The 26,317-nt window shown below is 50.2% G+C and overlaps 1 protein-coding gene and 1 pseudogene across 7 annotated transcripts in view; both read left to right on the top strand.

Annotated features, from left to right (window-relative positions):
- Tpd52 (tumor protein D52) overlaps positions 1–26,317 on the top strand; it is a 115,943-nt gene that overhangs the window by 42,851 nt on the left and 46,775 nt on the right. For 2 of the 7 annotated variants that reach the window (XM_075971477.1, XM_075971475.1), the window contains exon 1: positions 21,560–21,841. The exons of 3 other annotated variants lie outside the window; for them this stretch is intronic. In XM_075971477.1, the coding sequence (XP_075827592.1) occupies positions 21,706–21,841 (136 nt within the window). In that variant the 5' untranslated portion in view covers positions 21,560–21,705. Of the gene's footprint in view, positions 1–21,559; positions 21,852–26,317 lie in introns of those variants that run through there. 2 more of the 7 variants (XM_075971478.1, XM_075971482.1) reach the window with 2 other exon arrangements.
- LOC142850646 (large ribosomal subunit protein eL21 pseudogene) lies at positions 657–1,225 on the top strand (annotated as a pseudogene).

The following is a 26,317-nucleotide window of genomic DNA, read 5'->3' as shown; positions in this document are numbered from 1 at the left end:
CTGTTGTCTGTCTGTGGCCGACTCTAAGGGGGCTGTCACCTGAGATGACTTTCGTCTGACTGTAAAAGGTGCTAGTTTGTGGAGTGTTTTTCAAAGCCCCCTGCCTTCCTCAGATGAATGTGGAGTCCACACAACACAACAGTCTTTTTTCCACCACAGAGTAGATTCTCGTGGTATAGTGAGGATCACTTTGAGCTCCCCATTCCCTTGCCTCTGTCTTCCAAGTGCTGGGATTACAGGTGTTTACAGATACATCTTGCCATATAATTATCATTAAAATAGTATTCCTAGATGGCTTTCTAGTATTTTGTTGAGGATTTTATGTCTACAGTTACCAGCCACACTATCCTAGATTGTGTGTGTGTGTGTGTGTGTGTGTGTGTGTGTGTGAGAGAGAGAGAGAGAGAGAGAGAGAGAGAGAGAGAGAGAGAGAGAGAGATGGAGGGAGGGAGGGAGGTATTTGGTTCTTGTAGTTATTGGCCTCTCAGACTGAGTTCTGGTTAATGTTGCCTGATGTTTGATTTATTTTTTTAAACATCGTGAAGAATTGGTCTTCATTCCTCTTTCACCAGTGGAGCCATCTGGGACTGGGGTTTTCCTTGTGGATGGTTTTCAAATCTTGTTAAAAATGTTTTTAGATTATTCTTAGGTTTTGGCCGTGGTAGCCATCTTTCAGTAACTCGCCAAAATGACAAACACAAAGGGAAAGAGGAGGGGCACTCGCTATATGTTCTCTAGGCCCTTTAGGAAACAGGGAGTTGTTCCTTTGGCCACGTACATGAGAATCTACAAGAAGGGTGATATTGTTGACATCAAGGGAATGGGCACTGTTCAAAAAGGAATGCCCCATAAATGTTACCATGGCAAAACCGGAAGAGTCTACAATGTCACCCAGCATGCTGTGGGCATCATTGTAAACAAGCAAGTTAAGGGCAAGATTCTTGCCAAGAGAATTAATGTGCGGATTGAACACATCAAGCACTCGAAGAGCAGAGACAGCTTCCTGAAGCGAGTGAAGGAGAACGACCAGAAGAAAAAGGAAGCCAAAGAGAAGGGCACCTGGGTTCAGCTGAAGCGCCAGCCTGCTCCACCCAGAGAAGCACACTTCGTGAGGACTAACGGGAAGGAGCCTGAGCTGCTGGAGCCCATTCCCTATGAATTCATGGTGTTTTTCTGGGCGTTGGCTAGGTTCATTTCCACCCTCAGACTGTTGGCATACACTTAGCACACTGTTAGAGCACTTTCAAGTCTCTGTGGCTGGCAATAGGATTGCTCTCCTCCTTCACGATGCTGGGTTCACTTGCCTTAGAAGCCCTTCTCCTTTAAGGATCTTAGAGTTGGCTCGGCAGTCGAGTACTTATTGCTCTTCCAGAGGACCCGAATTCCGTTCCCAGTTGTGGACAGCTCACAGCTTCCTGTAACTCTGGCTCCAGGGGATCTGATGCCCTCTTCTGGCCTCTATTGGCATACCCTCTTATGTGCATGCCCCAATATACACAAAATTAAAAATAACCAAAAAAATAAATTATGAAAGCCTTTTTCCTTTGAGATCTTTGCGTAAAGCTCTCTCCTCTTTCTGTTCTCTTGTTTTCTTGAGACGGGATCTCACTGTGTATGTAGAGCAACGTTTCGTTCCTACCATCCCAGCATTCCCTGTGCTAAGGTATGCTCCATCTACCAGGTCTGTCTCTAACTCATTCTTTTTCTCCTTCTTTCTGAGACAGTTTCTCTGCATAGTCCTGGCTGTCCTGGAACTTACTAGGTAGACCAGGCTAGCCTCAAACTCACGAGTGCTGGGATCAAACGTGTGCACCACGACTGCCCGACTCTAACTCTTTCTTAAAGATCATGTAGCATTCTGTCAATCATCTGTTAAGAACTGTTGTCTTAGTTAGGGTTGCTGTTGCAGTGATGAGCCACCATAACCGGAGCAAGTTGGGGCGGGGAGGGGTTTATTTTTGGCTGGTGCTTCTGTATCAGAGTTCATCATGAAAGGAAGCCGGGACAGAACTCAAACAGGGCAGGATCCTAGAGGCAGGAGCTGCTGCAGAGGCCATGGAGGGTGCTGCTTACTGGTTTGCTCTACATGGTTTGCTCAGCCTGCTTACCCAGGTCCAGGGGTGGCACCACCACAATGCTCTGGGCCCTCTCCCATCAGTCACTCATGTAAGTTGCCTACAAGCCCATCTTACAGAGGGAGGCATTTTCTTAACTGGGTTCCCTCCTTTCAGACTACTGTAGCGTATATCATATTGACATAAACTTGGCAGCACAGCTGTTAATATAAATAGCGCGTTTAGTTCCTTTTGACATAGTCGGGCAGTTTTGCCATACGGAAGTTTTCATAGTTTTCATTGTTCGACGTGAGCAGGCTGCCAGCATTTCCAGCCTCTGGACTGGCATCAGGTCCATGCTGCTATCAGCATTCTTTGCTGCCCTAAGTTAGGCTCTCTGAAGACTCAAGAAATCAGTGTGATTTCCCTTAGGTGCTGGGTTCTGCTGCCTTCTTAGAGAATGGCAAAGCATGAAAGGCTGTGTTTTGGAGATGCAATAGCCACGCAGGGTTTAACCTGTGTCTCTGTGCTCCGCAGGGAGTTGGGTTATAACTCAGGGCCGGGGGCGGGGGTGCATTGACGCAATTCCATCACTGGAGAGGCTGAGGCTGGTTCCTGTGATCTGAGGCTACCCTGATTTACATGGTGAGTATCAGGACAGCCAGGGTGACAGAGCAAAACTTGGCCTTAATAAACCCAAATCAGCCAGGCTGTAGTGGCACACACCTTTAATCCCAGGACTCGGGAGGCAGAGGCAGATGGATGTCTATGAGTTCTAGGCTAGTCTAGTCTATAGAGTGAATTCCAGGACAGCCAGAGCTACACAGAGAAACCCTGTCTTGAAAAACAACAATAAAAGTTAAAAAAAAGAAAGATAGTAAACCCAAAGCACCCACCAGCCTGTTAATCTAGTGTTTGTCTTCTTAGCAATAATGGCCCTTCAGCTCCCCACTGACTCTCCATGGCCGAGGTCCTTCTCCCAAACCCCCTGCTGTTCCGACCTCTTCTTCCTTCTCCTTGCACACATAGAGACCCTGAAGGCCACGAGGTTTGTTGAAAAAGTACACGTCACCTCAGCTTCTCTTCCCTTCAGGAGGCATGGACCCATGGTGTATCCCCTGAGGAGATCACATAGACTTATGCAATCTCTAGGTTGGTGGACATTCCATGTCAAGTCTAGTGTTGGTGCATGGATTGCTGATCTTTTGTTCTATGCAGCCCACTGGCAGGATGGTAGCCTCTGCTTACACGTGGCTAAAATGGTGTATGTGAGAGGAACCTTGAAAAGAACAAGGGGAGCAATACAGGTGACCGGCACCTGGCCTGGCCTAAGGGACATCTATTCTGTGAAGATGGTGTCTCAAATCCCTTGGTAATGTCTTTAGAGGAAATACAGTGCAGCCATGCCACAGGGCAGTATGGGAAGGTAGCATTTGGGGTAGACTCTTTAGGTTCCAGTTCAAGTGGTCACACACAGGAGCCTCTAGGGGACATCTCACATCCCAACCGCAACACTGCGTTTATGGTGTCTACAGAAATAGTTGTGTAGTGATGAGAGCAAGGCTGCATTCCTGCCGCCTGGCTAGCTTATGCCTGGAAATAAGAACACACGAATTGTATTCATTTAAACACTGCCTAGCCCATTAGTTTCAGTCTCTTATTGGCTAACTCCCACATCTTGATTAACCCATTTCTAATAATCTGTGTAGCTTACTGGGGAAGATTCAGCATGTCTGACCTGGCGGCTGGCTCCATGGCGTCTACCTCACTGCCTTCTTTCTCCCAGCATTCTGTTCTGTCTTCTCTGCCTATCTAAGCTGCTGGCCTATCAAAAGCCATGGCAGTTTCTTTATTAATGGATGAAAGTAACACATAGACAAATGACCCTCCTCCATCATAGTTGTCCTGCTTTAACCGTCTTCTGCCCCACATATCCCCCCTACCCTCCAGTCTCCCAACCCCAGGCATCCAGAGGATAAGGTCTGAGTTTTCTTATGGTCGCTACAGTTTTGCTTCTTCCAGAATGTTGGGATAGGATTGTAAGGTTGACTTCTCTTACTTAGCAATACCATTAACAGTTCCCTCATACAGCTTTTCATGATTCGCTGGTCCCTTCCTCTTCAGTGCTCACTAATATTCCCTTGTCTGTTCATTGCTACAGATATTACCCATTCGTTTCCTGGAAGACACCTTGGTGTCACCTGTGTGCGGTTCAGTGAGCGTGGGTGCTCTCAGCCCACTTGGTTAGACATCTAGGACCATGAGTGTGGTGTGGAAGCAGGTGTACTCTTTCTGTTCACAGCATCTGTTGTCTTGGTGACAACTGTCCTCCTTCCCTATGACAACCTGACCAGCTCTGCCTCTGCCAGGGGGAGGCTCTTCACAGGAAATGTCCTTACAAATCTGGGAGAGAGTTTATAATTCTTAACAGCGCATCTTCTTATCAAGGTTGCTGGCCTCCCCTTCCGCCTGGTCTATGTTGTACTGGTTTGTTCTGTCTGGTGGTGTGAATGACTCTCTCTCTCTCTCTCTCTCTCTCTCTCTCTCTCTCTCTCTCTCTCTCTCTCTCTCTCTCTCTCGCGCGCGCGCGTTCAGTTTTTATTTTTTTATTTTTTTGGAGACAGAATCTCAGTATATAGCTCAGGCTGTCCTGGAACTCATTATATAGACTGTGCTGGCCTCTATCACAGAGATCCTCCTACCTCTCACAACCAAGTGCTGGGATTAAAGTGCATGCTGCTATGCCAGGGATACCTCAACTCTCTTGTGATCCTTTGTGTTTGGCTTTTGTAATGTGGCAGAATGCGTGTTGCTCAATACTGTTGATTTTAGCTATGTGGCGATTCATCAGCATTTAGATTTTTATATTTGGGTAGCCAACACCACTGTGTTCATCTTGGGATAAGATCATTTTAGAAGAGACATTTACAGAAATCAACTGAATATCTGTAGGTCTATTAGAGTTAAATTATTATTATTACTATTTTTGATTTTTGAGACAAGGTTTCTCCCTAGCTTAAATTAGGTTTTTTTTATGGTAACATTCTCCAAAAGCTCAGTGCTTATGGACAGTCTTTGTTTACATATATATCTTTATCTTTGGGCTAGAACCTAGTCCCCTGGCAGCTGCAGGGGAAACTGGGTAATGTAGTTTTGCTGTTTAGTCACATGGCAGCATCTAGGTTCAGGAGATAGTGGGTAATGTAGTATAGCTATGTGGTCACATGGCCACATCCAGCTGCAAGGGAAAGGACAGTTAGTGTTGTCTGTGCATAGGCGTGAGAGGGTATTGGTTTGGTCCCTGAGTAGCATTCTTAGCCATATTAGGATCTCTATGATATTGAGGCCAGCACAGTCTATATAATGAGTTCCAGGACAGCCTGAGCCATACACATTGCTGCCTTTGACAGATCACATGACTGTCATTAGCACTTTCTTAGTTCTTGATGTTTTTTGGGAAAATGATTCTTTTTTCTTAAAAAAGTTATTACTGTGTGTGCATGGAGTGTGTGCGTGCATGTGTGTGTGTATGTGTGTATGTGTGTGTGTATGTGTGTGTACGTGTGTGCATGCGTATGTGTGTGTGTTTGTGTGTGTGTGTGTATGTGTGTAGGTGAGAGGACAGTTTCCAGAAATTGCTCTCTCTTTCCACCTGTGTGTGGGTTCTGGGTTAACACACGGTATCAAGCTTTCAAGCAAGCACTTTACCTGCTGAGCCATCCTGCTGGCCCCATGAGAGCATTTTTCTACATCATGCTGCCTCCTTACCCAAACTTATCCTTTAATACTGGGAGATATTTCTTCTTTTTTTAAAATGAATTCTTTTTATTTATTTATTATATATACAATATTTTGTCTGTGTGTATGCCTGAAGGCCAGAAGAGGGCACCAGACATCATTATAGATGGTTGTGAGCCCCCATGTGGTTGCTGGGAATTGAACTCAGGACCTTTGGAAGAGCAGGCAATGCTCTTAGCCACTGAGCCATCTCTCCAGCCCCTGGGAGAGATTTCTATAATAAATTAGGCCTACCAGTTTGTCTTGGGGTTCTATTGCTGTGAATAGACACCGTGACGTTTGATTGGGGTGGCTTAGAGTTTCAGAGGTTTAGTCCATTGTCATCATGGTGTGACGTGGCAGCATGCAGGCAGACATGGTGCTGGAGAAGGACCTAAGGCAACAGGAAGTGGTCTGAGACTTTGGGTATGACTTGAGCATATATGAGACTTCAAAGCCCATCTCTACAGTGACACACTTTTTCCAACAAGGCCACACCTACTCCAACAGAGCCACGCCTCCTAAGAGTGCCATTCCATATACGTGTAGGGGAGCCAATTACATCCAAACTCCCACACCGTTCTTTTCTATATTGTTGGGTAAATACTCTCTCAATAGAGACACCATGTAAAACTGAGAGGAGACCATCACGTCTTCACAATAATTAACCCAGTTATGGTAGCCATATATTTTTATGATGTCAGGCCTCATGCTTCCTAGATGTGGGTTTGAAATTAATCATCACTTGTGGCTTTGATAGTCTACTTTTGTTTTAAGAAGGAAGGGGTATGGAATGTGGCCATTTCTCTACCAGAGTAGCAATGCTATAAAATTCAAGGTGAGACACCTTAAAAATAAAATTCAGGGATAAAGTGGCTTGTCCTATGCAACTCATCCCTTTGTTTTGAGATGGTCTGATCTGACTCAGGTGGGTCTCAGTCATGCTGGTGGTGTAGCCCAGGCTAGCCTTGAGTTCTGACCCTCCTGCCTTTACTGGGTGCTGGGATTCCAGGTATGTGCCACTCCCCCAGACCTTGCTGTGGATTTTCCTAATGGTTGAGCCCCTGGGTATAGCCGACCAGATTGCCACGGCTGTAGGGCTTGCTGGTATTTCGAGCATTTTGCTGTGTCTCAGCTTGCTGGTGACTGAAGCTTGTGGTCAACATTAATTTTAAGTAAGTGCCCACTGTTTTGAGAAACTCAAGGTGGGGCATGTGAGGCTCCAGTTGGCGGGAATAGCTGTCTAAGTGCCATGGAAGTTTTCCCAAACGCCAGGTAGGTCCAACAGCTGAGCTCTCTTTCAACTCAGCAGATTGGAAATGTTCAGCTCAGACAAAACCCTTTTTATCTTCTGCTAATCTCACCGCTGAGACCACCCTGCTCTCAAATACATCATCAATGCCCTTAGACTAGCTCTCATCCCTTGTTAGTGCTGAGCTGTTGTTCTAGGCTCTTTGCTCTTTATAATTCCAGACTCCTAGCAGGAAGGTAGGCAGCTGTCCACACAACAGTCTGTAAATCAGTATTGCAGGAGGAAACCAAACACACTGAAAACAAAACTCTCTGACTCCAGAGCCCCTTATTTCCCAGCTGTCTATGAGAGGAGTGAGAAGTGTCTAGTGGTCCAACTCTGTCTCAGGCCAGGTAACACGTCAGCTCACAGTAGCAATGGTTCACACTGTCATAGACCAGGTAACACGCCAGCTCACAGTAGCAGCAGCTCACACTAGCAGCGGTTCAGCTCTGTCATAGACCAGGTAACACGCTGGTTCACAGCAGTGGTTCAGCTCTGGAATGCCGCCACACTACATTGGGTTTAGGCCATTGGGGGTGTGCCCTTCACAGGGATATTGGGGCTGCAGCCCTTTCTCCTGCTCTGTTTCCTGGCTTTTGGTCATAAGCTGAACAGCCTTATCACTGTCTCACTGCAAGACATTCTGCATTGATACTGGCCCAGAGCCCTTAAATCTCTGAACCAAAGCTCTTTCCTCTAAAGTCGAGTATCTCAGGTATTTTGTCCTAGCTACGGGTCCCTAATATAACAACAGAAGCACACACAGACAGTGCACCCATAGGAGGCCATCACCTAGCGAGGTCATCTTCTTAGTTTGTGTGAGCGCACTCTTAGGTTCTCACACACATGAAATCACCCAGGACACATTTCTGTGAGTGTGCCCTCCTAGGTTAGTGGCATAGGAGTTATCTGAAAGGAAGTTGCCTTGTTGAGTTCCCGATAGAACATCCCCATTGTCTCAGTGTGTGGGTGCACCCCTCGCAGTCCTGAGTTCCTTGCTCGTGCTCTCTCTCCTTCTGTTCCTGATTTGGACCTTGAGATTTCAGTCCGGTGCTCCAGTATGGGTCTCTGTCTCTGTCTCCTTTCATCGCCTGATGAAGGTTAATATTCAGGAGGATGCCTATGTGTTTGTCTTTGGATTCACCTTCTTATTTAGCTTTTCTAGGAACATGAATTATAAGCTCAATGTCCTTTATTTATGGCTAGAAATCAAATATGAGTGAGTACATCCCATGTTCCTCTTTTTGGGTCTGGCTTACCTCACTCAGGATAGTGTTTTCTATTTCCATCCATTTGCATGCAAAATTCAAGAAGTCCTTGTTTTTTACTGCCGAGTAATACTCTAATATGTATATATTCCATACTTCATCCATTCTTCCATTGAAGGGCATCTAGGTTGTTTCCAGGTTCTGGCTATTACAAACAATGCTTCTATGAACATAGTTGAGCATATACTTTTGTTGTATGATAGGGCATCTCTTGGGTATATTCCCAAGGCCAGCTGGCCTGGGTCTGAAAAGGCCTGGGATAAAACCGGACTCGCTGAACATAGCAGACAATGAGGACTACTGGGAACTCAAGAACAATGGCAATGGGTTTTTGATCCTACTGCACATACTGGCCTTGTGGGAGCCTAGGCAGTTTGGATGCTCACCTTACTAGACCTGGATGGAGGTGGGTGGTCCTTAGACTTCCCACAGGGCAGGGAACCCTGATTGCTCTTTGGGCTGACGAGGGAGGGGGACTTGTCTGGGGGAGGGGGAGGGAAATGGGAGGCGGTGGCGGGGAAGAGACAGAAATCTTTAATAAATAAATAAATAAATTTAAAAAAGAAAGAAAGGAAGTTGCATATGTTAGGCCCCAGGCCTCTGAAGACTTCGTCTTTTCTTTCCTAAGAAGGAGGCTCTTCTCTCAGATATATAGAGTGTCAGTTTTATTGCTACTTTTACGAGATTTGTGGCATGTTCTAAGTTTAGATTTGTGTATGTGTGTGTAAGTATCTACCTATGTGTGTGTGTGTGAGAGAGAGAGAGAGGGGGAGTTATTGGCTGTATATCAAACCCAGAAACATGTACTTGGCAAGAATTCTACCACAGAGCCATATCCCCTGCTCTTGTTTTGCTTTGAGCCTGGGGCTCACTGTCTACTTCAGACTGGCCTTTGATGTCCGAATCCCAGGCTGGTATGAGCTCATTGTCCTTCTGCCCCTGCCTCAGGATCACAGGCCTGTGCTACCACACCTGGGCAAAGCTGTGGTATTTTCAAGTGTGTCCACGATGGCCTTTATAGAATTAGCTGTCCTCCTGATTATAGGATGAATTCTATGATTAAGTAATATTTAATTAGCATTGGTTTAGTCTTCTTAAATACAGGCCATTTTCACAGCCTCTGTTCATCTTTAACAGAGATGATGTTTCCTTGAAGAATGCGTCCCTACACCCCTCTAAGGGCTGAGTTAAATGAATTCCTTTTGGGAAGCCCTGTACGCTGTCCTTAAGTGTCTGTCTTTCAGGAGCCAGCCACGAAAGTCCCTAATTTTGAGCATAGTTTTCAAGTCTCTCTCTTTTACGTGTCTCCCATTTGGAGGGAGTATTTTGACCTAATAGAGTTATGCACTAATAGGTGGTCAGAACCTTAATTTTCTTTGCAGTCCTTCCTATCTACTGCCCTTTCTGCTTGGGACTCCTTCAATGGGTTGGGCCCTATGGCGCACAGCACACACTTGCTGCCTGCTCCTGGTTGACTTCGCACCACCCTTGGGTGCCCTCTGCTGGTTCTGCTCTGTGTGCACACCTTTCTGAGGTTGTTCCACACCTCTGGGCTCTTCTTTCTTTTGGTTGGCTCCTCCCACTTTCTCTTCAGTTATGTAAATATGGGTCATGCCATATGGCCCTCAAAACTATTTTGATGGATTGGAGAGATGGCTCCGTGGGTGAGAGCACTGGCTGCTCTCTCAGAGGACCCCAGGGCACAACCCTCTGCAACTCCAGTGCCAGGGAATTCAGTGCCCTCCTCTGTCCCCTATGAACCATGGGCATGCATGTGGTGCTCAGACATGCCTGCACTCATACACATAACTAAAAAGAAATGTATCTTAAAAGAAACAACTTTGATTACTAAGTTTACGAAGAATATATCCTTGTTGCTGAAGAGTCCGCTGCTCAGCGCTTCAAAGCAGTTGCGTTTGTTAAGGACCTGGGTTCGATTTGCAGCATGGAGGTTCACCACCTCCTTGGGCACCAGGAATGAAACTGAAAAGCATATGTCTCCATGCTAAATACACATTTCCCACTATCATGTTACCACACACTTTTAGCAGGCAAACGTCCACTTGGAAGGCACTTGCATTGCTCCTGTCTCAGGGCTGCTCTAAAGTGAGCATCTTGTATGTGTACCATTTGTATAGGATGCAAATGAACACAGCTTGATACATGAGTTAGGATTTAATAGGTAAAATATAGAGGACATTCTAGCCTGAGAAAACATGTCTAGGACAAGTTGAGGATTAGTTCAAGGAACAGGGAAATTGGTACATGTGGCGGTTCAGAAGGCCGAGGCAGGCCCTTCTGTGCTCAAGACCAGCCTGTGCTAGATGGTCAACCCTTGTCTCAAAAATCCAAGTATGTGCACGCCTTGGGGTTTACGTCTTAACACTCCACACATAAAGTGACTCAAAAACTGGGGAACGTCATGGTGGCTGAAACACAGTTGAGTTGGAAAGTGGACACTCCAGGGCCACTGCAGGGACACACCAGGGACACTGCAGGACACTCCGGGGACACTGCAGGGACACTCCGGGGACAGTGCAGGACACTCTGGGACACTGTAGGACACTCTGGGACACTCCAGGGCCACTGCAGGACACTCTGGGACACTCCGGGGACACTGAAGGACACTCCAGGGCCACTGCATGACACTCTGGAACACTGCAGGGACACTCTGCGGACACTGCAGGACACTCTGGAACACTGCAGGACACTCTGGGACACTCCGGGGACACTGCAGGACACTCTGGGACACTCCGGGGACACTGCAGGACACTCCAGGGACACTGCAGGACACTCTGGGACACCCCAGGGACACTGCAGGACACTCTGGGACACTCCGGGGACACTGCAGGACACTCCAGGGACACTCCGGGGACACTCTGGGACACTCCAGGGACACTGCAGGACACTCTGGGACACCCCAGGGACACTGCAGGGACACTCCAGGGAAACTGCAGGACACTACAGGGACACTGCAGGACACTCTGGGACACCCCAGGGACACTGCAGGACACTCTGGGACACTCCAGGGACACTGCAGGACACTCTGGGACACTCCGGGGACACTCTGGGACACTCCAGGGACACTGCAGGACACTCTGGGACACCCCAGGGACACTGCAGGGACACTCCAGGGAAACTGCAGGACACTACAGGGACACTGCAGGACACTCTGGGACACCCCAGGGACACTGCAGGGACACTCCAGGGACACTGCAGGACACTCCAGGGACACTGCAGGACACTCTGGGACACTCCGGGGACACTGCAGGACACTCCAGGGACACTGCAGGACACTCTGGGACACTCCAGGGACACTGCAGGACACTCTGGGACACTCCAGGGACACTGCAGGACACTCCAGGGACACTGCAGGTCACTCTGGGACACTCCAGGGACACGGCAGGGACACTCCAGGGACACTCCAGGGACACTGCAGGACACTCTGGGACACTCCAGGGACACTGCAGGACACTCCAGGGACACTGCAAGGACACTGCAGGACACTCCGGGGACACTGCAGGACACTCCAGGGACACTGCAGGACACTCCAGGGACACTGCAGGACACTCAGGGACACTGCAGGGACACTACAGGACACTCCAGGGACACTGCAGGACACTCCAGGACACTCCAGGGACACTGCAGGACACTCCGGGGACACTGCAGGACACTCCGGGGACACTGCAGGGACACTCCGGGACACTGCAGGACACTCCGGGGACACTGCAGGACACTCCGGGGACACTGCAGGACACTCTGGGACACTCCGGGGACACTGCAGGACACTCTAGGGACACTCCGGGGACACCGCAGGACACTCTGGGACACTCCGCGGACACTGCAGGACACTCCGGGGACACTGCAGGACACTCCAGGGCCACTGCAGGACACTCCGGGGACACTGCAGGACACTCCGGGGACACTGCAGGACACTCCAGGGACACTGCAGGGACACTCTGGGGACACTGCAGGACACTCCGGGGACACTCTGGGACACTCCAGGGCCACTGCAGGACACTCCGGGGACACTGCAGGACACTCCGGGGACACTGCAGGGCACTGCAGGGACACTCCAGGGACACTGCAGGACACTCCGGGGACACTGCAGGGACACTCCGGGGACACAGCAGGGACACTCCGGGGACAGTGCAGGACACTCTGGGACACTGTAGGACACTCTGGGACACTCCAGGGACACTGCAGGACACTCTGGGACACTCCGGGGACACTGAAGGACACTCCAGGGCCACTGCAGGACACTCTGGGACACTGCAGGACACTCTGGGACACTCCGGGGACACTGCAGGACACTCCAGGGACACTCCAGGGACACTGCAGGACACTCTGGGACACTCCGGGGACACTGCAGGACACTCCAGGGACACTGCAGGACACTCTGGGACACTCCAGGGACACTGCAGGGACACTCCAGGGACACTGCAGGACACTCCAGGGACACTGCAGGACACTCTGGGACACTGCGGGGACACAGCAAGACACTCCAGGGCCACTGCAGGACACTCTGGGACAGTCCATGGACACTGCAGGACACTCTGGGACACTCTGGGGATACTGCAGGACACTCAGGGACACTGTAGGACACTCCAGGGACACTGCAGGACACTCTGGGACACTCCAGGGACACTGCAGGACACTCAGGGACACTGTAGGACACTCCAGGGACACTGCAGGACACTCTGGGACACTCCGGGGACACTGCAGGACACTCAGGGACACTGTAGGACACTCCAGGGACACCGCAGGACACTCTGGGACACTCCGGGGACACTGCAGGGACACTCCAGGGACACTGCAGGACACTCCAGGGACACTGCAGGACACTCTAGGACACTCCGGGGACACTGCAGGACACTCGGGGACACTCCAGGGACACTGCAGGACACTCTGGGACACTCCGGGGATACTGCAGGACACTCCAGGGACACTCCAGGGACACTGCAGGACACTCCAAGGACACTGCAGGACACTCTGGGACACTCCGGGGACACTGCAGGACACTCCAGGGACACTGCAGGACACTCTGGGACACTCCAGGGACACTGCAGGGACACTCCAGGGACACTGCAGGACACTCCAGGGACACTGCAGGACACTCTGGGACACTCCGGGGATACTGCAGGACACTCCAGGGACACTGCAGGACACTCTGGGACACTCCAGGGACACTGCAGGGACACTCCAGGGACACTCCAGGGACACTGCAGGGACACTCCAGGGACACTGCAGGACACTCCAGGGACACTGCAGGACACTCTGGGACACTGCGGGGACACAGCAGGACACTCCAGGGCCACTGCAGGACACTCTGGGACACTCCATGGACACTGCAGGACACTCTGGGACACTCTGGGGATACTGCAGGACACTCCAGGGACACTGCAGGACACTCAGGGACACTCCGGGGACACTGCAGGGACACTCCAGGGACACTGCAGGACACTCCAGGGACACTGCAGGACACTCTAGGACACTCCGGGGACACTGCAGGGACACTCCAGGGACACTGCAGGACACTCCAGGGCCACTGCAGGACACTCGGGGACACTCCAGGGACACTGCAGGACACTCCAGGGACACTGCAGGACACTCTGGGACACTCCAGGGACACTGCAGGACACTCCAGGGACACTGCAGGACACTCTGGGACACTCCAGGGACACTGCAGGGACACTCCAGGGACACTATAGGGACACTGCAGGACACTCTGGGACACTCCAGGGACACTGCAGGACACTCTGGGACACTCCGGGGACACTGCAGGACACTCCAGGGACACTCCAGGGACACTGCAGGACACTCTGGGACACTCCGGGGACACTGCAGGACACTCCAGGGCCACTGCAGGACACTCTGGGACACTCCAGGGACACTGCAGGACACTCTGGGACACTCCGGGGATACTGCAGGGACACTCCAGGGACACTGCAGGACACTCCAGGGACACTGCAGGACACTCTGGGACACTCCAGGGACACTGCAGGGACACTCCAGGGACACTCCAGGGACACTGCAGGACACTCTGGGACACTCCAGGGACACTGCAGGACACTCCAGGGACACTGCAAGGACACTGCAGGAAACTCCGGGGACACTGCAGGACACTCCAGGGACACTGCAGGGCACTGCAGGGACACTCCAGGGACACTGCAGGACACTCCAGGGACACTGCAGGACACTCCAGGACACTCCACGGACACTGCAGGACACTCCAAGGACACTGCAGGACACTCCGGGGACACTGCAGGGACGCTCCGGGACACTGCAGGACACTCCGGGGACACTGCAGGGACGCTCCGGGACACTGCAGGACACTCCAGGGACACTGCAGGACACTCTGGGACACTCCGGGGACACTGCAGGACACTCTAGGGACACTCCGGGAACACTGCAGGACACTCCGGGGACACTGCAGGACACTCCAGGGCCACTGCAGGACACTCCGGGGACACTGCAGGACAGTCCGGGCACACTGCACGACACTTCGGGGACACTGCAGGGACACTCCGCGGACACTGCAGGACACTCCGGGGACACTCTGGGACACTCCAGGGCCACTGCAGGACACTCCGGGGACACTGCAGGACACTCCGGGGACACTGCAGGACACTCCAGGGACACTGCAGGACACTCCAGGGACACTGCAGGACACTCCGGGGACACTGCAGGGACACTGCAGGGACATTCCGGGGACACTGCAGGGACACTCCGGGGACACTGCAGGACACTCCGGGGACACTGCAGGGACACTGCAGGGACACTTCGGGGACACTGCAGGACACTCCGGGGACACTGCAGGACAGTCCGGGGACACTGCAGGACACTTCGGGGACACTGCAGGACACTCCGGGGACACTGCAGGGACATTCCGGGGACACTGCAGGGACACTCCGGGGACAGTGCAGGACACTCCAGGGCCACTGCAGGACACTCCAGGGACACTGCAGGACACTCTGGGACACTCCGGGGACACTGAAGGACACTCCAGGGCCACTCAGGGGACACTGCAGGACACTCTGGGACAATCCGGGGACACTGCAGGACACTCCAGGGACACTCCAGGGACACTGCAGGACACTCTGGGACACTCCGGGGACACTGCAGGACACTCTGGGACACTCCAGGGACACTGCAGCGACACTCCAGGGACACTCCAGGGACACTGCAGGACACTCTGGGACACTCCAGGGACACTGCAGGACACTCCAGGGACACTGCAAGGACACTGCAGGACACTCCGGGGACACTGCAGGACACTCCAGGGACACTGCAGGACACTCAGGGACACTGCAGGTACACTCCAGGGACACTGCAGGACACTCAGGGACACTGCAGGTACACTCCAGGGAAACTGCAGGGACACTCCAGGGACACTGCAGGACACTCCGGGACACTGCAGGACACTCTGGGACACTCCGGGGACAGTGCAGGACACTCTGGGACACTCCAGGGACACTGCAGGGACACTCCAGGGACACTCCAGGGACACTGCAGGACACTCTGGGACACTCCAGGGACACTGCAGGACACTCCAGGGACACTGCAAGGACACTGCAGGACACTCCGGGGACACTGCAGGACACTCCAGGGACACTGCAGGACACTCTGGGACACTCCAGGGACACTGCAGGGACACTCCAGGGACACTCCAGGGACACTGCAGGACACTCCAGGACACTCCAGGGACACTGCAGGACACTCCGGGGACACTGCAGGACACTCCTGGGACACTGCAGGGACACTCCGGGGACACTGCAGGGACACTGCAGGACACTCCGGGGACACTGCAGGGACACTGCAGGGACACTCCGGGGACACTGCAGGACACTCCGGGGACACTACAGGACACTCCAGGGACACTGCAGGGACACTCCGGGACACTGCAGGACACTCCGGGGACACTGCAGGACACTCTAGGGACACTCCGGGGACACCGCAGGACACTCTGGGACACTCCGTTGACACTGCAGGACACTACGGGCACACTGCAGGACAGTCCGGGGACACTGCAGGACACTTCGGGGACACTGCAGGGACACTCTGGCGACACTGCAGGACACTCCGGGGACACTCTGGGACACTTCAGGGCCACTGCAGGACACTCCGGGGACACTGCAGGACACTCCGGGGACACTGCAGGGCACTGCAGGGACACTCCAGGGACACTGCAGGACACTGCAGGGACACTGCAGGGACACTGCAGGGACACTCCGGGGACACTGCAGGGACACTCCGGGGACACTGCAGGCCACTGCAGGACACTGCAGGGACACTCCGGGGACACTGCAGGACACTCCGGGGATACTGCAGGCCACTGCAGGCCACTGCAGGGACACTCCGGGGACACTGCAGCACACTCCGGGGACACTGGAGGACACTCTGGGACACTCCAGGGACACTGCAGGACAGTCCGGGGACACTGCAGGACTCTCCGGGGACACTGCAGCACACTCCGGGGACACTGCAGGACACTCCGGGGACACTCTGGGGACACTGCAGGGACACTCCAGGGCCCCTGCTGTTTGTTGATTCCAACTGGAAGAGAAGAGCAGACTGTAGCTCGCCTTAGAGCCTACTGCAGCTCCATGCAGGGCTCACACAATGTGGTGCCATCCCCTGGCTAACTTAGTTTCTTCCCCTGTCCTTCCTAGTTTGTTCACTGCTTCTCTCCCCTCTCCGCATGTGGAGGGAAGTCTCCCTGGCCCCTCTCATCCAAACCAGCACCAGGCAGTTCAGGTTCTAGAGAATATCACTGTATTCTGTTGCTCATAAGTATCAGGGACAACCACTGACTGGGCTCCTTGGGTCAGGAGTCTGCTCCTAGGTATACCCCAGAACAGCGCTGTGTATCTGGTTCATCTGTGAATCAGGACAGAACGGGTGGCGCCTATGGCGGCCTCTTCTCAGCCAGAGCACGTGGGCTAGGCGGTCTGGAATCTTCAAGGCAGGAGACTGTTGCACAGACAAGGAAGGTGGCACCCTGGGCCACAGGAACACTGCAGGCAGAGGGAAAAGGAGAGGACGCAGGGCTCACCATGGACAGCTCTCTGTGTTCTGTTGACTATAATCCATGTGAGATCAGGCATGGAGAATTTAGGGGAAAATAACGTCACAAATGCTGATTTTTTAATTGTTCAAAAAGTTTTCACAGCTGCCTACTTTATTTTTTAATAAGCATATTTTTTTATTGATAATATTGAGCTATATATTTTTCTCTGCTCCCCTCCCCTTTAACCCTTTCCCATGGTCCCCATGCTCCCAATTTACTCAGGAGATCTTGACTTTTTCTACTTCCCATGTAGATTAGATCTATGTATGTCTCTATTAGGTTCCTCATTGTTGTCTAGGTTCTCTGGGATTGTGAGTTGTAGGCTGGTTTTCTTTGATTTATGTCTAAAAGCCACTTATGAGTGAGTACATATGATATTTGTCATTCTGGGTCTGAGTTACCTCACTAAATATGAAGTTTTCTAGCTCCATCCATTTGTCTGCAAATTTCAAGCTGTCATTATTATTATTATTATTTGCTATATAGTAATCCATTATGTAAATGTACCACATTTTTCTTATCCGTTCTTTGATCGAGGGACGTTTAGGTTGTTTCCAGGTTCTGGCTGTGACAAACAACGCTGCTGTGAACATAGTTGAGCACATGTCCTTGTGGTATGATTGAGCATCTTTTGGGTATATATCCAAAAGTGGTATTACTGGATCTTGAGGAAGGTTGTTTCCTAATTTTCTGAGAAATCACTACACTGACATCCAAAGGGGCTGTCCCAGCTTGCATTCCCATCAGCAGTGTAGGAGTGTCAAATGCTGATTTTTGAAGGCGTTTTGGGATAACCCTGTGGAAATATCCATTGCATAGGGCCAACTCTTCCTTGGGCCAGTTAGCCACACCGGAATCAAAAAGACCTGCTGTGTCCTGGAGACTTCCTGTTCCTTCCTGGATGGTCGTAGGATCCTTTCTGCATGTCCTTTCCTGTCACTGCTGTCTGTCTCCATTGCATTGTATGCTTCCTTTCCAAAGTGGCCTTTATAACATTGAACCATCTTTCATTTATCTCTGTCCGTCCGTCCGTCCGTCCGTCCGTCCGTCCGTCCATCCATCCATCCATCCATCCATCCATCCAGTGATTAAGTCCAGGGCTGCACACATGATAGGCTAGTGCTTTCTACTCAGCTATACCCCATTTCCTAATATTTACTTTTGCTACTTCATAACCCTCAAGTTTGAAAAAAAAAAGTCTATAGTAAATGCAAAGGTTCATCATTCACCTTTCTTTATTGGTTGATTCCCAAGCTACATTTCTCTTCTTTCATTTTTTTCAACACCCCTTCCCCCATCTAGACCTTGAGTCTGCCATTTGAGGAACCCAGCCCTGTTTTTCTTCGGGCTGTTTTCAATGTTCTCGAGGCTGGACCGACTGGAATAGGTCTCTGGGGTAATAAGAAGGAAGATTGTTTCCCAATGCTGGGATTCAAAACCCAGACCTAAAAATGGACTTAGCAGGTAGAGAGAGTCAGGCTTTAAGGCAGTTACTTAGATCTTAGCCCTCATATTTGAAAATAAGGGTGTTTTTATTCTTCGCCCATGAGAAGCCTCATATCCAGGGCAGGGCCAGCAGAGAGTTGCGATCTCTCCACAGCGGGGCTGCTGTAGGGATGAGGTCTGGCCGGCAGCTGAGCGCTTCCCGTAAGTGTGCTGTGCCTGGGACTGGATGGCAAGCCCAAGAGGAACTTCCAAGAGGAGGCCAGGGCCTGAAGGATGCATGATGATGTCAGCCTGCAGCCATAAAGGTCACCAGAGGGGGTGGGGCTGGCAAGAGATGAGGTGGCAGCTTGTGTTGCATCTGTGGCAGTGGCAGTTAACCCTTTAAAGGTTGTGGTTCCAGAGAGGCGATAGCAGACACTCTCTGGCAGTGTCTGTTCCAGGGACACAGCTCTGACCGTGTCCTGTCAGAGTGAATGACATCATGGACTGCAGCACACCTGAATTTTTAAAGAAAAAAAAAAATCATTGTTTTTGCACAGTATCCCACTAATAGCCTGAGCTGGCCTGAAACTCGTTATTTAACCCATGCCAGCCTTTAATTTGTGGGAATCCCCCTGCTCAGCTTCTCGGATTCCAGGATTACAAGTATGAGCTATTGTGCCTGGCTGTGAGAGTTCAGTATTTCAATTAATATTAAAAAAGTATTTAATCTAGTTTCAAATATAAGACAAACAAACAGCATTTGTAGCTGCCAAAGTTTTGGTATCTTTAAGAAAGGCACTAGATATTTTTGTTAAAAATAAACTCTTGGGCCGGACGGTGGTGGCACAGGCCTTTCAGGAGGCAGAGGCAAGCGGATCTCTGTGAGTTCAAGACCAGCCTGGTCTACAAGAGCTAGTTCCAGGACAAGCTCCAAAACCACAGAGAAACCCTGTCTCGGAAAAAAAAAAAAACTCTTAAAAACTTGAAATAAGACAAAGGTGTTCCGTAGAGTACATGAGATTAGCCAAAAGGAGCAGAAAAGAAAATTAATCATAAATTGAGGTGAATATAGACAGATTTTGTACACTAGGCATACAACGAATTTTTTGGTAGTAGTTAAAATATTTTGGGTTTGGGGGCCAGAGGGATGACCCAGGGCTTAAGAGGACCCAGGTTCAGTTCCCAGAATGAACACACGGGCTTATGCTGTCTGGCACTCCAGTTCCAGGGGATCTGTCAGCCTGTTCTGACTGACTCCGGGGTTCCTGCGAGCATGCGGAGCTGATGTTTGCACTCAAGTCCACACCTAAACTACATAAAACACTTCTGGATCTATAGTTACATTTCAGAGATTATACTTATTATATATATATATATCCGAGATTATGCACTGAAACTTGAAAACGTATGATTACTTGTTGGTTTTAGTGTTGTTCAGTTAGTATTTTATTGTTTTGAGACATAGTCTCTTACTGTAGTTCAAGCTAGCTTTGTGGCAATCCTCCTGTCTCAGGTTCCCGAGTGCTGTGATTATGGCATGACTGACTTACATATTTCCCCTTCTTTTTTCTTGTTTTTTTTTTCTTTTTCATTTGCTTCCTTCCATCTCTCCACCTTCCTCTCCCTCCCTCCCTCTCTCCCTCCCTTAACACCCACCCCTAAGACAGGGTTTCTCTGTCCTGGCACTTGCTTTGTAGACCAGGCTGGCCTCGAGCTTGGAGATCCTCTTGCCTCTGCCTTCTAAGTGCTGGGATTAAAGGCCTGCACCGCCACCACCACCTGGCGTATTTCCCCCTTTTAAAAACATTAGTTCCAGCAAGGGCTTGGAGGGCTGTTGGGGCCACAGCAAAGGCCTTTGTGAGTATGGAAAAATTCTACCTAGAAGCCTGTGATGGAGGAAATGAACTTGGTGTTTGAAAAGTTTTATAAGTTCACCATGGCTCCCTCCCACCATGGCTGCCATGTAGGTATGCTAAAGGAAACAGATTTTTTTTTGTAGACCCCCACAGGGCATGACCTTACATAAATAAAGAAGGTGCTGGATCACAGAGAAAGGACAGGGGAGCATAGGGGATCACCAGGGGGAGCACAACAGCACAGTGGGAAGCAGGGGAGCACAGGAGGAGCTAGTTCTACCTTCAGAGCGGCTTCACGTCTTTTCAGGGCGCCATTCCAAAAAGAGTCAGATTAAAATTTTGGCAGTGACTCAGATTCTGCTTTAGAAAAAGCGAAGGTAGGAATTTAGCTTTGTTTTTGTATCATGTTAGGCTCAGATAGCTGGTTACTGGTTGCTAACCCAGGACCCCAGGCTTTCAGAATGCTGTGGTGATATAGGGTGCAAGGAAAGTGAGGCCCAGATGGCATTTGCTGGAGATTACTGACAGATAATCCTTCCCTGCCCTAGAAGATTAAGTCTGCCCTGGGGAGGATGTCATCAGCTGACCAGTCTAAAAAAAAAATGTATTTAAAAAAAATAATCCTGCCATTATCCAGTGTTTGTACTTCTGAGTGGGGCTGCAGAGCGGGCCCTCCTTTGTGTACAGAGGAAAACGCCACGCCCTCCACCCAGGTTGTCCTTTGTCCACTCAAATTGGCAACAGGTGGTGACTAGGCCCTCCTGAGGGTGCTGGGAGGAGCCATTAAAAGATCTGCTGTGAGGGTGTGAAGCCTGGGCCAGAGCTGGGCCGGACTCCAAGCACCAGTTCTTTCCCTCACCAGGGCCACACGGTGCCAAGGGACCCGTGGCCCAGGCATCTCAGGCCTGGGGAGCAGTTCCAGGCGGCCGCAGCGCCATGCTTTCTGTCTTCCTCTGGAATGGATTCTAGAGATACCGATTTGTATGAGGACTACCGGTCCCCGTTTGACTTTGATTCTGGAGTGAACAAAAACTACCTCTACTTGTCTCCCAGCGGGAACGCGTCGCCGCCTGGTTCACCCAGGCAGAGCTTCGGTAACTATTGGTTTGTATAGTTCTGTTTACTGTGATCGGACCCAGATGTGACTTGGGGTTCACCTCACTTTCAGATTAGCGTGAAGGTGGGCCAAGGTGCTGCCATGCTCTGACTAACCACCCTGTTTTCAGCACGGAGAGGCAGTAGGTTGTTAACTCTTTAGAGTGGGAATTGGGTTTTAAAGCCAGCACCGTTTCTGTGCTCTTTAGAGGTTTGTGGATGCATGAATGGTAACAAATGGTGCGGAGCTGATGACATGTGGAGGGGTCTGAAGACTCTGGGTTCGAGTAACCTGTACACTTCTAAAATCCGGCTAGTTTGTCTTGGTGAAGGATCCAAAACACTCACCCTCATTCAAGAGCAGTTGGTAGTTGTCCTGGATTTTGTTTTTGAAGACCAAGATCCATTTAGACAAATATCTAGACTACAGAGTTTCCAGAAAGGAAAAATCAAGAATCTCTATATCTTTGGAAGCAGTTGTCCCCTTCCACATGGTAGCATGAACCTGGTCAATGGCCATCAGAGTTGATTGGGACAGGGCATCTCGAGGTAGAATCCAACAGAAATGGGGGCGAAGGCGCAGCCTCAGCCTTGCAGGAAGGATTCTACTGCTGGCCAGGGGGAGGAGACGGCAAAATAAGGTCCTCTGTAATGAGTCAAGGAAGCAGCTAGGTTTTCCCAGAAGAAGTTAATTATTTCCTTATTGTGAAGAATTGGTTACATTTTGTTCTAAGCAGTGGAGCTTGGGAAACTTAGAAAACCAACAGTAAAGGATACAAAGCGGAAACTCCTTTGCAAACTTGCCTGGGGGGCGGGGGTTGGGTATTTGCAGACCACAGGTGTGTGCTAATGCAACATGCTTCAACTCTTGGTTACAGTTGCTCCCCACCTTTGAGGTAGAGTTTGGACTTTCAGAAAGTAACCAATGTTGACCGTTACAGGCAAACCCTGGCCACTAGAAGTTGGCAGCTGTTAGTATTGTCTGCAGGAACATGGCTCACAAGGAAGCTTTTTTTCTCATTTTCTCACTTCCTTTGTCTGTGACCCACGTGGGACTTCTGGGCTTCCCCGGTCCCCAGCCCTTTTCTAGCTTGCATACTCCCGTGGATCAGAGCAGTGCCCACAGTGGGAAGTCAGAGCTGTCAGTAACACTGTGGGAACGTGTAGATGGCAGAGGGGCAGGTGAGCAACTTCCGGGCTTCTCAGTTCCCAGCAAGGCTTGCTGCATCTGCTAGTTCTTGCCTGCTGCTCCTCACCTCCACTTGTGTTCCGAGTTACAAGTGTGTGGCCACTTCTCACTGTTCTCTGTCACAGCAACAGCAGGTGTGAGTGGCCGCGCCCTGCAAACTTCTATAAACCATCTCCTCGGTTCCTAGAAGCAGTTTGAAGCCTTTCGGGTGGTGAAATTAATGAAATTCATTTAAAAAAGCAAATAACTGAATCACTGAAACCCCACTCATGTGGCTATAAGTACTCGAATTTACAAATTGAAAAGAGGGAGAAACTTAGGCTTGATCTTAAAAGTTTGTGTGACTTTTGGCCAGTATGTACTTTCTTAATAAGCAGGTAGGTTGTGCAGGCAAACAGGACCAATCTAAGAAGGTATCCTACTCAGAAAGATTGGATGGAATCGAAACAAGAATCTATCCTTTGACTTGTATCCAAACACCACCAGGAGGCAGAGGTGAAGGCAAGGAGGCTCAGGCAGTGGGCAGATGTTCATGAGTGGAGAGTGGGAGCGGAACCAGAGGCTGGATGAAAAGCCGAATCTTCTCAGGGCTAGAAGCACCTTGCAGTGTGCTTGTGTCCCCTCTGGTCCTGCTGTGTTCCATTTTCCCACAGGCTCAGCAATACTCCTGCGAAGTGCTTTCAGTCTGTGGTTTGAAAACAGGATTTGTGATACATGGTAGAGTCTGGAAGACAAGCCTTGGGGTGCTGAGCAGAAAGGTGGTAATTTTGAGGCAAGCCTTGGCTACATAGACTTTGTCACAACAACAATGAAAACAGCAACAAAAATAAATATCAGACAATAACAGCAATGATAAATATAACTAAAACAAAGCAGCTGTTTGTTGAGCGGAATTGTTAGAGACTAGGACACATCCTGGTTGTTTGACAGATGTGGGCTCTGACGTAGGAAAGGTCTTTGGTGTCCCCAAGTCTAGTTAGCCTCGCTGGCGTTCACGCTCATCTTTCGCTTCTCAAGCCAGTGGTTTGCTTTTGACTGTGCTGGGGATCGCACAGGACCCAGTATGTGCTACCTGTTTGCTCTACCTCAAAGCTGATCCCCAAACCTCAGTTGTTTAGGGGGCTCATCTTAACACCTCTGGTGCTGGGATGGGTCTTACAGAACGGACAGACGGGCATCTTTCCTCGCCAAGGATTTTACTGTGAAGGGCTTGTTGGCTTCTTTTTCTGTGCCACTGGGATATAAATTCTAATTCCATTTTGTGTGTGTGTGTGTGTGTGTGAATACCATCCATGTATGTGTGTGTGTGGGTGCCCGTCAATACTATTCGTGTGTGTGTGTCTGTCTGTCAATACCATCTGTGTGTGTGCCTGTCAATGCCATCCGTGTGTGTGTGTGTGTGGTGCCTGTTAATACCATCCGTGTGTGCGTGCACATGTGCATGCGTGACTGCCAATACCATCCGTGTGTGTGTGTGGCTGTCAATACCATCTGTGTGTGTGCCTGTCAATGCCATCCGTGTGTGTGTGTGTGTGTGTGTGTGTGGTGCCTGTTAATACCATCCGTGTGTGTGTGTGTGTGTGTGTGTGTGTGTGTGTGGTGCCTGTTAATACCATCCGTGTGTGTGTGTGTGTGGCTGTCAATACCATCCGTGTGTGTGTGTGTGGCTGTCAATACCATCTGTGTGTGTGTATGTGTGTGTGTGTGTGTGGCTGTCAATACCATCTGTGTGTGTGTGTGTGTGTGTGGTGCCTGTCAATACCATCCGTGTGTGTGTGTGTGGCTGTCAATACCATCTGTGTGTGTGTGTGTGTGTGTGGTGCCTGTCAATACCATCCGTGTGTGTGTGTGTGGCTGTCAATACCATCTGTGTCACGTTAACACCCTTTCCTGCCTTTTCCTCTTCCATTCTGGGAGAGCTTGTTGGAATGCTTTCCTAGACACCGATTATGTGGACTCTCTTGCTCTTATGAATTTTCTAGGAAAAATCAGGAAGCCACAACTCTTTAACACCTTTGGTTCTTCTAGCAACCGCAGAAAAGATGAGTAGCGAAAATAATCTGTCAGCTGGACTGGGGTTGCAGCGTCGTGGCAGAGTCTTGCCTAGCATGCTTAAGGGCCTCGGTTCAATCCTGAGACTGGTAGGGAAACAATAATAATATGTTCTTCATGCTGTCAAAATCTGAAACTCTGAAAAGTGAAGCTGAAAGTCCTTAGCTCGGAGTTTATTTCTAATTCTGCTATACTTTGATTTCTCCCGTGTCATCCCACTTCGTAGAGAAGTGATAACTGCTTCTCACGGGGCTTTTTATGATTGCATAGGTCTTAAAGAGCAAACCATCTATGGTTTACAGATGAAAACTGGAGTAGACATGAAGAGAACTCTATCCACAGAGAGAAAATTTAATGATAGTATCCCCAAGTTTCTCTACGACTGACCCGTGTCTCTTGAGTGGATGGTCTTGGCTAGCAGTTTTGTGTTTGGTATTTGGAGGGAGGATGACGAAGCAGGGGAATTCACATGCTTTGAAGTAACCAGAGACTTTCTTCATCTTCCCTCTTAAAGATAAAATCCCCCCTTTTAAAGATGAAAGATATAATGAGGTCAGGTTACCGGAAGAGGGCAGTGAGCCATTTGAAAAAAAAAAACGACTGTGTTCTACCTGGGGGATCTTTCTTTATCCCCCAGTCTGTGAAGTTATGCGAAGTCACTCCATTCCTGAGTGAGACATTCACTTCTGTCAGGGTTCTGGGCCCGAGGATACTCCGTGGCAGGCACCCCCTCCTCTCGCTTTCTCTGCTTGTCACCATTTCACTTCCTGCTTTGTCCCCTTGCTTCCTCAGTCACCTGACATCATTCAGTTCTGTTCTTGAGGTTCCTGCTTCTGCCAGATGAAATGGGTCATTTCTTTAGCTTCCTTTGTTCCTGGCCACCTCAACCACAGTTACCCAGTTCATTTCTCTCTAAGGTTGTATTCTCAATGTGAGCTACTCATGGGGAATGACAGCCTCTGAGGACCCAAGTCTCCATCTGCTCCTGCAGCGCCGTTTCCTGGAGATGATACCTCAGAGGACAAGTGTCTATGTGTCCGTTCAGATCTTCAGGTGTCTTAGGTCAGTGATCTTCAGCCTGGGGCAGATTTGTGCCCTGTAGGCATGGTTTGGGTTCTAGGCAGCTACTGACGTCCAGAGCCCAGAGGCTGAGATGCTCCGTATGCAGCAGAGAGCCTCACTGTACAAAGTCCTTTGGGAACTGCAGTTGTTCTATAATATCACTTGTGCCTCA

Source organism: Microtus pennsylvanicus, chromosome 5 (genome assembly GCF_037038515.1).
Source record: "Microtus pennsylvanicus isolate mMicPen1 chromosome 5, mMicPen1.hap1, whole genome shotgun sequence".
Classification (NCBI taxonomy): Eukaryota; Metazoa; Chordata; class Mammalia; order Rodentia; family Cricetidae; genus Microtus; species Microtus pennsylvanicus.
Note: the sequence above shows the minus strand (reverse complement) of the source record. Positions and strands in the feature narration are given on the sequence as shown.